Source organism: Lepidochelys kempii, chromosome 7 (genome assembly GCF_965140285.1).
Source record: "Lepidochelys kempii isolate rLepKem1 chromosome 7, rLepKem1.hap1, whole genome shotgun sequence".
NCBI lineage: Eukaryota > Metazoa > Chordata > Testudines > Cheloniidae > Lepidochelys > Lepidochelys kempii.
In genome coordinates, this window is record NC_136386.1 from 83,489,377 (window position 1) to 83,507,416 (window position 18,040).

The window sequence follows — 18,040 nt, forward strand, 5'->3', positions numbered from 1 at the left end:
GCTCAGAAATATTAACCACATAGGACTCCTGTACATTATCTGCACACACGAGGCAGCTCTTCCCGTGTCAATAGGTGGCAGGTACTGAAGCAGCCAGCTTGCTAACTGGCAGCCGAGTACTCTAACCAGAGGCGAGTACTTCACAAAAGCCATACAGATCAAAGGAATCTGCTGTTTGACCTCCTTCGTTGTGCCCACCCCCTTCAGCATATGATATGACCCTGGCAACAAAGGCTGTTTGCAATGGCAGTGAGGATGAGTAAGTGAGGGGGACACAGACCTCCTCTAGGACAGGGGTTCCCAGGCTGTAGCACATGGACCATTAGTGGTCTGCAGAGAGCTGCCTGTCCTCTTTGGTTCCAGCTGAGAGATACAGCACAGATGTGAGGGGGACAATCTAGTGCCCTGCCTCCAAACAATGGCTGGCATTGGATGCTTAAGAAGAAGGTGGGGAAGAACTTTCCTTCCAGACCACCTCTTTTCCACCAGGGACTGTCCCATTTGAGGGCCATAAAATCTTGACAAAGAAATCATGTGGGGCTGGGGAGTGTGACATAAAATATTACAACAGAACTGTCTGTTACCTGGGTACCATCTGGTTTAATTTAAATCAAGTCCCATCCAGCCATCAAACAATTCCTTTCCTTCTCCGATTCCTCCTTTTACAACTTCACTGCCCCCTAACCATACTGCTGCGCAAGTGGAGTGACACATGTTCTGGAAGCATTGCATAGGAACGATCTGAAAGCAAGTTTGGAATGATTCTATGTGCTACAGACTTGGTTGATTTATTCTTAGTTAGGAAGCTCAGGGATAGCCAGCAGGCTCTGGTTCCCCAAACTGCAACTTAACCTCTCTTATGCCAGGATAGTTGTTTACCTTGGAGGCGGTTTCAGGGATGGTTTACCAAAGCATACATTCCCCTCCATGAAGGCTCAGGTAATGCAATCTGAGAAGGCCTCAGGGCAATGCCTGTAGCCAGTCTGAGCAGCCCAAATGCCAAGGACACAGGAGAGAGATCCATTTTCCTTGCTGCAAGACTCTCGCATATCAGCTTTTTCATCACCACTTCTCCCACCCTCTCCACCCACAAGTGCAACCACAGAAAAAAAAAGTTGGGGAATGGGGACCAAGTCCAGATTTCATTGAACATAAAAAAAGATAAGCCAGGGAAGAGACAGGACAGACAGACAGGGCTTCCCCCAGCCTACTTTCTGTCCCCACAGCTCACTTCAATCACATCCCTTTTTAGACTGGGTTATTCAGTCCATCATTTTGCATCTAATTCTTTCTATTCAGTAAATCTTTTAAAGCTTACTTTGTCTCCCTTTCATTTGTTCTTTTCCCTTTCACTGTTCGTTCCCTTTCTACTGCTATTTATTGTACGAGTTTGCCCTCTGTCTTTTTGCCCCTCCATCTCATTTTCCTACATTGTGCAAGAATTGATATATTTCCTTTGCGTCCCTCCACTTTGCTTTTCTTGTGTGATTTTCTCTTCTTCCTACTTAGTAATCTCTCTTCCCTTCTCCCTCTAACACTCTTTTCCTTTCTCATGCTTCCTCGTTCTGTATACTCTTCCCACCTTCATCTTCTTACACACTCTTACCCCACCTGCTTACATACTCCTGCTTACCCCACCAGAAACACTCACACACACTTTTTCCCTGCCTACAGAAATCAAACACACTCCTGCCTGCGCCCCCCAAAATCTCTCTCTCGCTCTCTCTCTCACATACACACACACACTAGATTTGCCCTCAAAATCAAGCCAATACATAAACACTTGTTGACACCCCCCCCCCAGGATCAGTTCATATATGCAGACTCCTCTGCCCCCAAATCCAGTCACACAGTCATACAGGCTCTCCCCAACCACAACCCACGTGGGATTTGTTACAAGGCTAATTCAAAAAATTCACAAACACTCCGACTCCTTGACACAAGTAGCCTCCCCTCCTCCCAGTCTCCACCTGCATTTTACATTCCTCTGCAAGCCCTCAGTTTCCCTCCTTGCACACGGATTTCCCTTGTCTCTTAAAAACCTTCATGTACCCCACATCTCCCTGAACTTTCTAGACTCTCCCCTGCACCTTCTCAGTCCCCTCCTGCTTCTCACATTCCCGCATCTCCTCATAACTCCTGGTCAACGGCTCACTCACAGAATGTCAGACATCTTCCTGAGGGCACCTTGACTTCAGTTCCATTGAAGACAATGGCAGAGGATAGTCATCTTCACTGAGGGCAGCCTTGCTTTCCCTGCAGTTTTGCATATAGATTCATAGATATTAAGGTCAGAAGGGACCATTATGATCATCTAGTCTGACCTCCTGCACAATGCAGGCCACAGAATCTCACCCACCGACTCCTGCAATAAACCTCTCACCTATGTCTGAGCTATTGAAGTCCTTAAATGATGGTTTAAAGACTTCAAGGTGCAGAGAATCCTCCAGAAAGTGACCCATGCCCCATGCTACAGAGGAAGGCGAAAAACTTCCAGGGCCTCTTCCAATCTGCCCTGAAGGAAAATTCCTTCCCGACCCCAAATATGGTGATCAGCTGAACCCTGAGCATGTGGGCAAGATTCACCAGCCAGATACCCAGGAAAGAATTCTTGGTAGTAACTCAGATCCCACCCTATCTAACATCCCATCACAGGCCATTGGGCCTATTTACCATATGGAATAGTGGCCACCTTGACTAAAGACTGTTTGGTTTCAGGCCTATTGAAAGTAATGGAAGATGGTGACTACTTTGAATATGGGAAGATTTGGGAGTTTGATGCCAACAGTTGTGAGGTCATGGTATCTGAGCAGCTCACCAGCATGAGTGGATTTTAGCCTCACATGCCTCTGTGAGGTAGGGAAGTACTTTCTCTGTTTTATAGATAGGGAAATGAGGCACAGGGAAGATTAAGTCCTTCGCCCCAGGTCACACAGGAAATCTGTGGCAGAGCGGGAAGAGATCCAAAATCCCCAGAGTTCCACCAGTGACTTCATCATATGAAACCATCCTCCCTCTCATCAGAAACAGGGAAGATGCAGCAGCCAAGGAACCAGCAAAGCTCAACTTTCAAAGATGGGCACATAAATTGGGCACCTAAATAAGACATCTATCCCTTGCATTTAGACATTCAAATAGGCATTGCCTGCGGGTTTGTAAAATGGTCATTTATGTATGAGATCATGCCAATTTTAGTATCCAAGTGCCTGATCTTGAGAGAAGAAGCCGTGTACACACAGCAGAAGTCAATATGAGCAGTGACACCCGATCTTTAAATAAGATCCTAAATGCAGGTTCAGATTTTCTTTAGAAGTAAAAATTGAACTTGAAGTGTAGGCTTAAGAGGGGACAGGCTGAGCACATAATCTTCCCTGAGCCTCTGAGTGCTGTGCTCTCTGGCAGTTAGTGTTAATTTAATTTTTTGTTAACATTACAGTAGATCACGATTGTGAAATCCAGGGTAGGTAATGAGGCAGAACTAACCAGTGACTTCTGCTCCAGACCTTGCCTTGCTGAGGATTCTATAGTCCAGCTTCTGACCATAGTTTGGCCCCGACACTGCTATCTGCCTGCTGTCTGCAACTTGGTCCCTGACCCTGACTTCCTGGTATCCTGACTTGACTCGATCCCAACCCCTCTACTATTCTCCTGCCTGCAACTTGGTAACTGACACGTAGGCCACTCACTGCCTTGTCCTAAAAGTTTGCTCAGATCAGCTTTGCCCACTCCCAACCCCATCCAGCCCCTCCACAGATGACAGAAGTGAAACCCTGGACAACAGGGGCTAACCAGAAGGGAGCAGCTCTAAACCAGAACCTCGGGCTCCCCAAGTATCAAAACTACCTGGATGTGTTTGGAAAGAAAAATGTGGATTTGTTATTTCCTCACAGGGACTATGACTGTCCAATAGACCTATAACCCAGGGGAAAGGTGCCCTATGGATAGATATACGCCGTGTCTAAACCAGAGCTAGAGACACCATGTGCGTATAACCAGGAAAGTCTCTTCAGGGGCTTTATTCAGAGACCCACCACTCCAGCGGGGACACCAGTCCTCTTTGTGCAAAAAAAAGGATACGTCACCATACCTCTGTGTAGACTGTCATCCACTGACACAGGTGACTATTTGAAACTGGTACTCCCTGCCCCTCATCCCAGAATTGTTGGACCACCTGAAGGCTACCAGGATCGTCACTAAACTAGATATTTGAGGGATATATAATCTACTGTGAATAAGACCTAGGGATGAATGGAAAACCGCTTTTCATATCCAATATGGGCACTTTGAATACTTAGGAATGCCGTTTGGATTAACCAATACCCCGCCCTGCAACATTTCAACATTTCCTAAGTGACGTGTTCAGGGACATCCTGGACCAGTGTGTGATCATCTACCTTGATGGTGTTTTCTGAGAACCCTGAGCAGCATGGACATCATGTCTGTTCTGTCCTTGAGAGACTATGGAAGCATCGTTTGTAAGCCAAACTACAGAAGTCCACCTTCGACCAGACCACCATTGAATTTCTATGCAACATCATCTCCTCGTAGGGCATTCAAATGGACCTGAAGAAGGTGAAAGCCATCCACAACCAGACAGCAGAGGTGGACCCTCCAAGGATTTCAGTGCTTTCTGAGCTTTATGAATTTTTCTAGGCAATTAATTGCAAACTTCTCTGAACAAATAGCCCCACTGACTTCCCTCCTTCGTACAGCCATTCAGTTCATGTGGCTGCCTGAAGTCCAGCTTGCTTTTGGATCACCTTCACCATGGCCGTGATTCTGGCACACCCTGACCCAATGTGCCCTTTTACAGCGGAAGCAGACGCATCCAACTTAGGCCTTGGGGCAGCACTCTCACAGCTATTTGGACCACAGTCAGTTCTGTACTCTTATGCATTCTACTCTCAAAAACTCACCCCCACAGAGATGGACTATGAAATACTGGACTAGGAGCTGCTTGTAATCAAAACCGTATTTGAAGAATGGAGTCATCACTTTGAGGGAACTCAGCACCCAGTACAGGTTTTTACAGAGCACAAGTACCTTGAGTACCTTCCTAAGGCCCACGCTTTGAACCAGAGGCAGTTAAAATGAGCCTTGATGTTCTCTCAATTCAAGTTTACAACTACCTACTGCCTGGGAAACTGAAATGGGAAAACTAACACTATTAGGAAAGGAGGAATACTACTTGGAAACTGACATTAATGCAATGATCCTCCCACTTTATCTTGAGGATCCACCCAAGAAAGTGCTGGTGCTGGCCTTGCAGGTTTTTCAGGTGTTTTCTGTAAGTCACCTGAGTCTCACAGCCATAGAGGAGAGTGGGATTGCCACTGGTTTATAAATTAAAAGTCTAGTTTGTGTTCTGATGTTGTGACTGTTGAACACCCAGCAAGACAGTCTGCCAAAGGCTAGGCTGGCATAGTGAATTCTGTGCTGAATCTCGACGTCTATGTCTGCCCTCTGTGAGAGATGGCTGCCCAGATAGACAAAGTATTCTACATTTTCCAGTTCTTCTTTGTCAATGTAGATCTTCCTTGCTGGATCTGATGATTGACCGGGGACCAGCTGGTGGAGAACTTTTGTTTTGCTTATGTTCAGAGTTAGCCTAGGCTGTTGTAAGCTTCAGAGAAGCAATTAAGGGCTGTTTGAAGATCCTCCTTTGAATGTGCAACTACAGCACAATCATTTGTGTACTGGAGTTCAGTTATTGTTGCCGATATTACTTTCGTTCTGGAACGGAGACGAGAAAGGTTGAAGAGGTTGCCATCAATTGCTGTATGCCCAACTTAGCAAAGGAGAAAGGAAAAGGGGAGGCCAAAAGAAACACTTTAAAGACACCCTCAGGATAAACATCAAGAGATGTGGCATCAACACAATGCACTGGAAGACAGCAGACCAGGATAGGGATACCTGGTGAAGACTTGTCAGAAAGGCAACGTCCACTTTTGAGGAAAATCGTCTTCCCCTGGTTGCAGAAAAATGCCAGAAAAGAAAGGAAAGACAACTGTCGTGCAGCAATCATGGCCCAACCCTGTTTTCCAACACCATCTGCAATGTCTGCCAATGAGTCTGTGGCTCAAGAACTGGACGCCTCAGTCACCAAAGGACCCATGAAAAATAAAACCTGTGAAAGAGATCATCCTCAACCTTGAGGGATCGCTGACGCTGACTACTTGGAAAACAGGGAACCTCCATTTCAACCTCCCTACCTCCTCAAACAGAGTAATTTTGTCAAAGTCACAATTCAGCAAGACGTACTCTCCCTCATCCGGTTTACTCAAAAGACCACCCTGCTTGCCCAAGGAACACAGTCTATGCCATTAGGGGCTAAGATGGATTGTTCCATGCGGGACAGGAGAACATACTTCAACAAGTACATATATGTCCCCCAGGGACATCCCCAACTGAAGGTGCTACGCCTTTCCCTTTTGCTTCATTGGCAGGTCACTTTGGCTACCTTAAGATTTCCCTCATAGTTGCCTCTTTTTAATGATGGCCCCACATGCAGGCCAAAGTCCAAGCTTATAATACACTCCTGTGCACATACCAAGATGCCCTGGACCAAGCCCCTCAGCACCTGGAGACTCCTGCCATATGCAGAGTTTTCATATAACACTGACCATGCCTCTACAGGTCGGAGCTCCTTCTTGGCTAATTAGAGGTTCCACCCCCTTTTTCACCAGACACTACCAGCAGCCTCCCTGAATCCAGCTGCCACCAATGGGTCCAACAGATCCACGTCATTCAGGAGGAGCTCAGGAACCATCTAGAAGAGGCACAGAAGGCTTGCAAGAGGCATGCAGACCATCAGCGACAAGAAGCTACAACATTTGCATTAGGCCAGAAGGTGTGGCACACCACCAAACATCTCCACACCAGTTGACCCTTCTGGAAATTGGTCTACCAGTTCCTGGAACCTTTCCTGATATGCCAGCAGATTAACTCAGTTACCTTTAAACTATAGCTTCCCCAGTCTCTCAAAATACACCCAATTTTTTATGTTTCCTTTTTGAAGCCCTTCCTTAATCAAAGCACACACTGCCTCCACCAGCTGAAATCCAGAGTAATAAAGAGTACAAAGTGCATGCTGTCCTCGATTTCCAATGGATGCATGGCCACCTGCACTACCTGGTCGCTATGGCCCCAAGGAGCACACTTGGGAGCCTGCTTCCTATGTCCATGCCCTTGACCTGCTGGAGAAATTCCACAGGATTCACCCAGACAAGCCTGGACCAGCACAACCCCAAAGGGGGACTTGAAGTGGTAGATGTAAGAACCTGCGGGACTAAAACCTGGGACCATGTGGATTCTGAGCCACTGACAGGTCTGCATTACCATTGAAAGCGTAGGCTGGGTTTCTGCTGGAGAACCCTGTGAAGTTAGGCACTGCAGAAAGTACCAGAATGCAGGGCCTGAGTGGTGGCTCCCCACTGCCCACTGATTGGCTCATGCTGGTATATAAACCACAGACCAGTCCACACACACATTTGCAGAACTGGGTATCAACATAGCTCCTTACACTACCATGAAGTCTGGATCAAGGGTTCAGAGTACCAGAAGGGGATGTGTGCCCACCTTGCTATGGAAAGGCTCATTTAGGGCTGGACAAAAATTGTGCACTGAAACTTTTTCCAACAGAAAATTGGATTTTCAATTCAATGAATTTTCATCACACACAGCATTGGCTTTCTGTGGAAAATTTCAATTGATCATTTAAAAAAAAATGAATGCCTAAACTTCAAAAATTACCACACAGGGAGAGCTCACTCTTCACAGGTACGGCTTTGAGAAGGCTCCTGATCACCCCATACAAGAGGCAGACAGAAAAATGAGCAATAATTTCCATTCTGATATTTGGTCAAGGTCCTCTCCATTTGCCCTTTCCCTCCGGTTACCAGGTGCCTTCGAAAGGGAATATTTCTGACAAAAAACACATCAAGGTGTAGCAGCTTGTCTTCTAGCAGCAAATGACATTACCTCTCTGTCCAAGGGCTGCCTGAGCCATACAACTCCAGTCACGCTTTCCACTGCAAAGAACCTGCTGGCCTCCTCCCCGACCACACCAAACACAAGATGGTCATTGTCTAGGTCACGGGCAAGCAACTGGGTCACTGATGAGCCTAGAACAACATAAGCAAGAAAAAAAGGATGAGTGGATGAGAGGAAGAAAAGGAGGAAATGTCAGACTCATGGAACTAATCCACTTCTTATTGCCAAATGGCATTATTCGTCTTTAGAAAGTCCGTGTCATGGCCCCATCTCTGCTCACTTTAAAAATTTACCCTCAAAAGATATTTAAGTATGTTGCAATTTTTCAAACAAACAATCCATGCTCTAAGTAGCAGGGGTGGAATTGAGGATGGCTTTACTGCTCTCTTCAGCAAAGCTACTACTGCCATGCTGAGTGTACATTTCCTAAAGCTGCACCCCTTGTAGGGAAGGAATTGTTGCATATGGGAAAGTCGAATTAGTTCAGTAAAAGTGGCAGCATCCAACTGTGCCAATCACTAGAAACAGAGATAATCCATGCATCTTTTTTGGTAAAAATCTGCCAACAACATCCATCCTCAGAGCTGTCAGGCACTTTACTTTCATGTTGTTTAAGTTGTTGCTACTGAGTTTTAGTGCTTATGGAAGTGAGAGGAATAATAATAATATCTAGACTCTGACAACTGAACAGCTACTATGCATACTTCCTTCACACAGTTCTACCAGTGCATCAACTCTCATTTCAATCTTAGAGCCCCATTTCACCCATCTGCCAATGTCTCTCTCGGTCTTCACTGGCAACATGCTCTCACAGCATTTCTGGGCCTTGAGCAGAGACTGCCAATAACACTAAATTGTACTTGTGCTACAACTAAATTGTAGTTACAGGGTGCTTTTTGTGGACAGACACCCACTAGGGATTATGGGGATACCAGACTAACTTTCACTATGCTTGAGACAGAATTAGTACTCAAGAAACTGAATGTGGAGCCCAGGAGGTTACGCAGCAAAGGTGTTTTTAAACCACTTTTGTGCCACTCAGATTCTGGGCTGGCTGAGCACATAGAGTGGTCCCCACAAAAAACTACAGCAGCCTTGGGGGCTATTCTAATTTACAGTAGCCTTACATAGGCTGACTCACAGCTCAGACCAGCTCAGCATCTCTAACATTCAGTGGTAGGGAGACAATTCCTCCCACACCCGACACACCTCCTCCTTCCATCCCTCCCACCCTCCCTGCCATGGGCTGCAAGGAAAGCAGCACAAGAACAGATAACATGTTAACAATTCCACACTAAGAGCACCACCACAAAACAAGAGGTGCACACACAACCACTTCTCAGGTGCTTCGCTAGTCACTGAGGCATGAGCATACAGCGCATTGTTTTTATACAGGAGGCTAGAGAGGGATAAATGCAAACATCTGTTGGAATGATCAGAATGTGAGCAGATCTTCCTTGAGAATTTAGACCCCAGGTACCTCAGTAGTGTGAAGGGAGGTAGGACAGAGCCATCATCAGTTGTCACCAAACCTGTAATTTTTATTACTTTTATCCATTTTCCAGCAATTATCCACTTACAGAAGCCATCCTTTTCAGCATCTTGAATAGCTTAGCATAGTATTCAGAGCCTCCGCTCACACCTCTCTTTGTGCATGTAATTGCAAGTGACCTTTCCTGAGTACATTAATTGAAGGTGGACGTTTAGTATTATATTTAAGATTTTAAATGGTCTAACTGCCTGGAGTTGCAGCTGACTTCCTGCTGATGTTAGATACATAGGATGTTGGGAACACAGGCTCTTCCTGCATGTCTCCTCATCCATCAAGTATATAATATCCTACTGTGACACCCTGTACCCCATGTTCACTACTTTTATAAGGTTATGATATATTTTGTACAGAGTATACCTTGTGAGATATCATTTGAAAACTCATAATCTGCTGAACATCACTGACCTGTTAAGATGTGTATAACAACACTGTGTGTAAAGCTATGAGATTTTACTGTATGATTGTTAATGAAATATGTTATAGTTCTGTGTAATACCCACAAACCAATTTCTCAATGACAAAGACACCCTAGCACACCAGCAAGATGCTATAGGGACATTACCTGTTTAATCGGCCATTTGCCAGCCGGGAGGGCGGATAAACAAAATCTTTACATTTCCTCCCAGAAAGGATTCAACCCTTACATACACCAGAGACTGTTTGTCTGTACCCTAGTGGAGAGTAATCCTCAAAGAAGGGAGTGGGATATAGGAACGAAAGACAGTGATTTCCACCTCACCTCTTCCCCTCCATCTGTACTCATGGCAGATGGATCACTTAAAAGACAGAAGCAGCATCATTGAACTGGGGGAGTGGTCCTGACCTGAAGATTTTCCAGCTAGTAAAGAAAGCTATAAGCTTTTGGTGAGGAAAAACTCCTTTTTTGTTTTTAAACCTATTAGGCTCGGTAAAGTTAGGGACTAGCTCATGTGTTTATCTTTTTACTTCTTTTATAACCAATTCTGACTTTTATGCCTTATCACTTGTAATCACTTAAAATCTATCTTTCCATAGTTAATAAATTTATCTTATTGTTTTATCTTAACCAATGTGTGTTTTGATTAAAGTGTGTTGGGAACCTCTACTTGATAAACACGGCTGATGCATAATCATTACCAGTGTTGGAATGACAAACTATCTATGAGTTTGTACTGTCCAGGGGGCGAGTAAGCAGTATAAGCCACACATTTCTGGGGAGTAAGGCTAGGACTGGGGATATGCAGGTATTACCCTGTATGTAACTCAGGGATGGCTGTGCATAGCATTCATGTATTCAGCTGGGATTGATTTTACATGCTAGTGGATGTGAATGAGCAGAGCCCGGACGGGTTGCTGTTCACCAGCAAATCAGTATAAAAGGCATCACAGGCTGGAGAGCTGAGGGGGCATGTTAGTATACAGGCTTGTTTGTTAGTCTGAGATAGCATTTTGGGTTTGATTTTTGATACTCTTATGTCCTTACTAATACATGTGAACAAAGAACAAAGACATTTTTCAGAGTAACAGCCGTGTTAGTCTGTATTCGCAAAAAGAAAAGGAGTACTTGTGGCATCTTAGAGACTAACCAATTTATTTGAGCATGAGCTTTCGTGAGCTACAGCTCACTTCATCGGATGCATACCGTGGAAACTGCAGCAGACTTTATATACACACAGAGAATATGAAACAATACCTCCTCCCACCCCACTGTCCTGCTGGTAATAGCTTATCTAAAGTGATCATCAGGTTGGGCCATTTCCAGCACAAATCCAGGTTTTCTCACCCTCCACCCCCCACACAAATTCACTCTCCTGCTGGTGATAGCCCATCCAAAGTGACAACTCTTTACACAATGTGCATGATAATCAAGTTGGGCCATTTCCTGCACAAATCCCGGTTCTCTCACCCCCTCACCCCCCTCCCAAAAACCACACACACAAACTCACTATCCTGCTGGTAATAGCTCATCCAAAGTGACCATTCTCCCTACAATGTGCATGATAATCAAGGTGGGCCATTTCCAGCACAAATCCAGGTTTTCTCACACACACCCCACTCCCATACACACACAAACTCACTCTCCTGCTGGTAATAGCTCATCCAAACTGACCACTCTCCAAGTTTAAATCCAAGTTAAACCAGAACATCTGGGGGGGGGGGTAGGAAAAAACAAGAGGAAATAGGCTACCTTGCATAATGACTTAGCCACTCCCAGTCTCTATTTAAGCCTAAAGTAATAGTATCCAATTTGCAAATGAATTCCAATTCAGCAGTTTCTCGCTGGAGTCTGGATTTGAAGTTTTTTTGTTTTAAGATAGCGACCTTCATGTCTGTGATTGTGTGACCAGAGAGATTGAAGTGTTCTCCGACTGGTTTATGAATGTTATAATTCTTGACATCTGATTTGTGTCCATTTATTCTTTTATGTAGAGACTGTCCAGTTTGACCAATGTACATGGCAGAGGGGCATTGCTGGCACATGATGGCATATATCACATTGGTGGATGTGCAGGTGAACGAGCCTCTGATAGTGTGGCTGATGTTATTAGGCCCTGTGATGGTGTCCCCTGAATAGATATGTGGGCACAATTGGCAACGGGCTTTGTTGCAAGGATAAGTTCCTGGGTTAGTGGTTCTGTTGTGTGGTATGTGTTTGTTGGTGAGTATTTGCTTCAGGTTGCGGGGCTGTCTGTAGGCAAGGACTGGCCTGTCTCCCAAGATTTGTGAGAGTGTTGGGTCATCCTTTAGGATAGGTTGTAGATCCTTAATAATGCGTTGGAGGGGTTTTAGTTGGGGGCTGAAGGTGGTTAGTCTCTAAGGTGCCACAAGTACTCCTTTTCTTTTAACAAAGACATTGTGTGTTGCATTTCCCACAACCAGATGAGGGGTTTAGTACAATGAAAGGAGAGAAGGAAGAGAGTTAAAGTGTTGCTGGGTAGCATGGGAATATAATATATGGACGTACACTTGAAGACTGTCTCAACTCTTATTTCAAGACAAGGTCAAGCAACCAGTTGGGAAGGGAAGGAGGATGGGGGAGGGGGAAAGGTATAAGAAACACTACAAGCCAAAGAAAAGCCTGGCTTTGGCCAGTACACAACCTCACTCCCTACCCCTCCCATAAGGTATAAAAGAGGTGGTACTGAAGCCCCCCAGACCCAAGACCCTCCAAAATGGAATATGACTATAATTTGTAAGGGGTAGGATCAAGGGCATGCACGACAGTTATAATTATGCCTGCTAAGGAAAGGGAAACTGGGACACTGGGAAAAAGGCTCTACTGGCATGCAGAGTTATGCATATGCTTGCTTGATTAACCCCAATAAACATTGCATTGCCTGAATTTTGGACTTCTGGTCTTCTGCTTTCTGTCTGCATGACAAGAACCAGGGGAGGGGCGAAGGCAAAGCCCCTAACAGGACACAGCAGTCCACCTTGTATCCTGGGGAATGTCACAGCTACTCAACAGTGCCACGCACAGGAAGTGCTAGAGTCAGGAACCAGTGCAGACAAACAGGATCAGAAATGTTAGCACTGGAGCGTTCAGGCCCTTTTCTCCTCCTCAGGTACATTGGTAATAACATAATTGTGTTTGTTAGCGAGTAGCAGAGCAACAGAGGTGTTTTTGTTGAATAGAGGGGAGATCTGGGCAGTGTGAGGGAATTCTAGTGCCCGGCATGAGAGACAATTAGTCCTGGTTAGAGCGAGACCTTAGCTATATCTGAGCTTCTGCATTGCATCTCCATCCCAAACTTCAGTACGGTCTGCTGTTACAGACTTGGTCACCTTCTGAACTGGAAGTCACACCAAATCATGCAGCGGTTTTGTGATGTGGACAAGTTAAGAATTAGACCCAGGACTTTATTTTTTCCCCTACAACACATAACCCAGATCTTGTGCAGTGAAAGGCTCATCATGTTCCTTTGGTGAGGCATTATCCAAAAGTGCTAACAAGCACTCCACATAATTTACAGTTTCATTCACTAGATTCCCTTTATGTCAGTCTCTGTAACCATCAAACAACTCACTTTCTAGGAACGCTGCAGTTGCTAGCGCAGAACTTTGCCTATCGATATTGTTGATATTGTACAATACAAACAGCATGGCCTAAATCCTGCCTTGAGTTATAGTTGTGCAACCCCATGCCCTACATTTAAAAACCAATTAAAGAGAATAGGCCTGATTCGCCCCTTATTTGCACTAAATGTACACAAAAGTAATTCCACAGAATGCAACAGAGTTTATTTCTCATTTACGCTATTAAAAAAAAACATACCCTACCCTCTGGCCCCCTGCCAAAACCCTACCTCACCTTAAAAACAAAAATGTCCAGCATTTGCTCTATGGTCAAATGTTATTGATATTTGTGTGTGTGCAGGCAACATGGCTGAGAGAGTCATGAATGTTATACATGCACCAGGCACATATGAGTTTACGCTTGCCCCATGAATGTGTCATGTATGACAGTCTGTACATATCTGCTTTTGAGGGCAGAGGTGTGTGATAGAAGGTTGTGTGTGCAATGCACATATGAGTATAAGTGTGCATGGTTTTACCTTCCATATGAGTTGTGTGCATGTGTGTGGCTGGAGGGTTGCAAACCTTTTTCCTCATGCATTCGAGGCAAGACGCTGAACTAGGAATAAAAAAGAAGTTTGGTATGCTTTGTATAAAGCAGTCTTACCAAAAAAAGAGTGGAAGCAAGAGAAAGAGAGCTATGACTTTGATTTCATCACTGCAAGAGAGAAAACCTCCGCAGATGCTTGGTGAAGAGAAAGCAAAAACATCAGGAGCAGGAATGAAATGGATCAAAATGCACAGTATGTTTCTGTATCAAAGTCAGGGAAGCCCCGAGGAATTCCAGCCCTCAGTCAGACCATGTGACATACATAAAGCCCCCTATATTGCCAGAGGCCATTTCTCAGCCAAAGGAAAGCAGAGTGGGGGTTGTGTGTGCAAATGGGAGCTTAGATTCCCCCTCACAGTCATGGGAAGAAAGGTCAGGAAGGTCACATCTCAGTGGAGGCGGACGCTCCAAGCACAACGTGCTGAGTTTGCTAATTCTTGCCTGCATGGAAAACTCCCTCCCTTGCATAAGACATTGCAGAAAGATCTCTGCTTCCTAGTGAGGTTTTAGATGTTGCTTCTCCCCTAAGCTGTACATCTATTCACAACACTGTATAAAGCAAGTACCTGATCCTATATGAGGCTGGTACTCTTTGGCTCACCTCCACTGGCACTCTGTACTGGCACTCAGGAGAGCTGGATTTTGGGGCAATGGAGGGGTGAAACTTGGTTTCTAGAGTGGAAGTCATATGCATAGGGTGACATTAAGGCAAGTAAACACAAGGAAGGCAGAAGAGGAGAGAACACAGTAGTAATATTCTTATGGCTCAAGACAACCTCAGAGTATAGTTAATGGGCCTGACTGCCCCCTCAGAAGCTTGTTTGCAACTGCCAGTGAAGCCAATGGCATTAGTGGGTGTGTATCGAAGGGATAATCAGAGCTGACAGTAGCACCTACAAGAGTTGGACCTTGTTAAGATAGAGATATTCAGGCCTGTCGGTAAAGGCCTGTACTCAGAGAATGTAGGCGTATTCTTATCTCTTAGCTAGTTACAGAGGTATAAAAGAAAAAATCAAAATCACTGTCTGCCGGCGTAAGGGCCTTCTCTTACTGTGACAGTCTGAGGCCTTGTTCTTAGGCTAAGGCCTTTGGCTAAGCAGCAGAGGCAGCCATAAGCTGGGAAGCGACCGGTCACATCCTCACATTCCAAACTAGTCACACTGAAATCAGGAGCTATTGGGCTGTTAGGAATACAATCCTGTCCTGATAATGCCTATCGCCTCCAGAGAAAGGGAAGCGCCTAGAAGATGTAAAAGGAAACTTAGTTTGATAGCATCCTGTCTGGCAAGAACTCACTTATCAATAGCGGGGATGTGAAATCCTCATTTCTTTGTTGTTCTATCACTGTAGTCCCCATTTCCCTATTGTTTGTCTGTATAATCTCTGTCTGGTTCTGTGACTGTTTCTGTCTGCTGTATAATTAATTTTGCTGGGTGTAAACTAATTAAGGTGGTGGCATATAATTGGTTAAATAATCATGTTACAATATGTTAGGACTGGTTAGTTAAATTTCAGTAAAATGATCGGTTAAGGTATAGCTAAGCAGAACTCAAGTTTTACTATATAGTCTGCAGTCAATCAGGAAGTGTGGGGTGGTGGGGGAATTGGAATCATGTCTGCTAAGGGCAGGAGTGGGAACAGGGCCACAGGTAAGACTCTGTGGTGTCAGAGCTGGGAAGGGGGACACTAAGGAAGGAAACTGGAATCATGCTTGCTGGAAGTTCACCCCAATAAACATTGAATTGTTTGCACCTTTGGACTTCGGGTATTGTTGCTTTCTGTTCATGCAAGAAGGACCAGGGAAGTAAGTGGGTGAAGGAATAAGCCCCCTAACAGACCTATCTTTTAAATATGAAAGAAAGGTAGCACAAGTGACAGCCAGTTTTTAATCATTCTGATAACAGTGCGCAGCTGGCCAGCAGTACAGTGTGAGGGACAAAAATTCCTTGGTATTACAACAAGGCCATTCCTACCTATTCCTGGTACAAATCTAAACACATTGGTAAGTCTTAGGGCATGTCTACATTACAAAGTTGGTGTAAGGCAGCTTACGCTGGCCTAACTATGGAGGTGTACACACTGCAATGCTCCTTCCGCCGCATAACTCACCTGCTACACCGACTTAATAAAACCACCTGGACGACATGCATAGAGCTTTTTGTGACGTAGTTAGAGCAGTGCAGTGTCAGTGTAGACACTGCATTGCTTAGATCGCCCTAAGTGGCTTCCAGAAGGTGTCCCACAATGACCATCAGGACCACTCTGGTCACCGCTTTGAACTCTGCTGCCCTGCAGCCAGTACACAGGTGAACGCCCCTCCCTCTTTAAAGCCCCAGGAAGTTTTAAAATTGCTTTTCCTGTTTGCGCAGTGTGGAGAGCAACTGCCCAGTTGACCATGCCAGTTCCATACAGCAAAAACGCGCCTGCCCGGAGCACAGGGGAGCTGGTGGATCTCCTGGGTCTGTGAGGAGAGAAGGCTGTGCAGTCACAGCTCCACTCCAACAACAGGAACTTTGAGATCTACGGCCAGATCACTTGAGACATGGTGGAGAAGGGCTGTGACAGGGACACCCAGCAGTGCCATGTGGATATCAAGGGGCTGAGGCAGGCATACCAGAAGGCAAGAGAGGCAAATAGATGCTCTGGTGCGGAGCGCAGACGTGCTGCTTCTACAAGGAGCTACACAACATCCATACAGGCAACCCCACTTCTACTGCCAAGAGCCCCCTGGATACTGTGGGGCGGGGCTGGAGTCGCTGGCTACTGGAGTGAACCCAAGGGATGCTGTGCTAGGCAAGGAAGTGCAGGCAGAGGAGGATGGTAGATAGGCAACAGGGAGATCTAGTGGAATGGCAAGCCAGGACTTCTTTATGAGTCTTGAGCAGCAGCCCAGCTCTGCAAAGCCTGGTGCAAGGGAGGGAACCTGGTAATTACTCTGCTTCAGTACTGCAGGGACACATCTAGTCATGTACTGCTTTTTTTAATTGGGCTACAAGAGGTAGTGAAATAACCAACACAGGAACAGTTTCTATCTGCTTCTCATTTCCTTGTATAGCTAGGCAGAGGGGGCCCTGCAGAAAAGTTTGTTTATGCAGAATGGGATGTCCCATGAATCCTCCATAGAGATCTCTAGGAAAATTAACCTGCAATCCTCTGCCAAAGGTTTCTTGGGAGGGCTGCTTTGTTTCTTCCCCTCGGTAAGAAACTTTGTCACGTAACTCAGCAATTACTTCAGCCGGGACCATAGCAGAACCCAGGGCAGCAGCATGCAGTCTCTGTCTGCAGCCACATGCATGCAGGGGCTGGACCCTTGCAGCCTTGGTTAACCTCAGGATTGAGATATCAGCTGCAAGCAAACATCCCTGCTCCACAAGGAGGAGACTGGATGCAATTCTTTCCATAGCTTGTCATTCTGCTTAGTCCTGAAATCCACCAGAGACTCCCTGGAGATCAACAGGAGGCACTCCTTGCCCTGCAGGGGCTGAACATGCTGCTTCCTCAGCGTTCCTAGCCCCTGCCACTGGAAGACAAGCTCAGATCCCTGCAAAGCATCATGTTGTGCTAGATTGCCCTCCAGCCTGCGTAACTCAGGCTGCCCTTGGGCCTGCGTATCTTCAGTAACAGGGAGAGATTTTTCAGGGGAAATAAAATAGAGAAACACATGAAGAGAATTCAATATTCACACCCTCTTCATCTTTCTAAATGCACTAGAAAACAAAAGGCATCATTAACAAATAGTTAAGGTTCAAAGACTACCTAATACAGAAAATACATTACAGTGTCAGTTTCCATAGGAGAATTCTATCTCAAAGACAAACCCTCAAAAGGGAGATCCTGGAAATGAACAGCTAAGGGGCAGAACCATTTCCCCAGTGTAGGGTGACCAGACA

The 18,040-nt window shown here is 45.5% G+C and overlaps 1 protein-coding gene across 11 annotated transcripts in view; it reads right to left on the minus strand.

Annotated features, from left to right (window-relative positions):
* Nucleotides 1–18,040, minus strand: part of CDH23 (cadherin related 23) — a 522,984-nt gene that overhangs the window by 384,161 nt on the left and 120,783 nt on the right. For all 11 annotated transcript variants that reach the window (XM_073353546.2, XM_073353545.2, XM_073353547.2 and 8 more), the window contains one exon: nt 7,981–8,123. In XM_073353546.2, the coding sequence (XP_073209647.2) occupies nt 7,981–8,123 (143 nt within the window). The remainder of the gene's footprint in view (nt 1–7,980; nt 8,124–18,040) is intronic.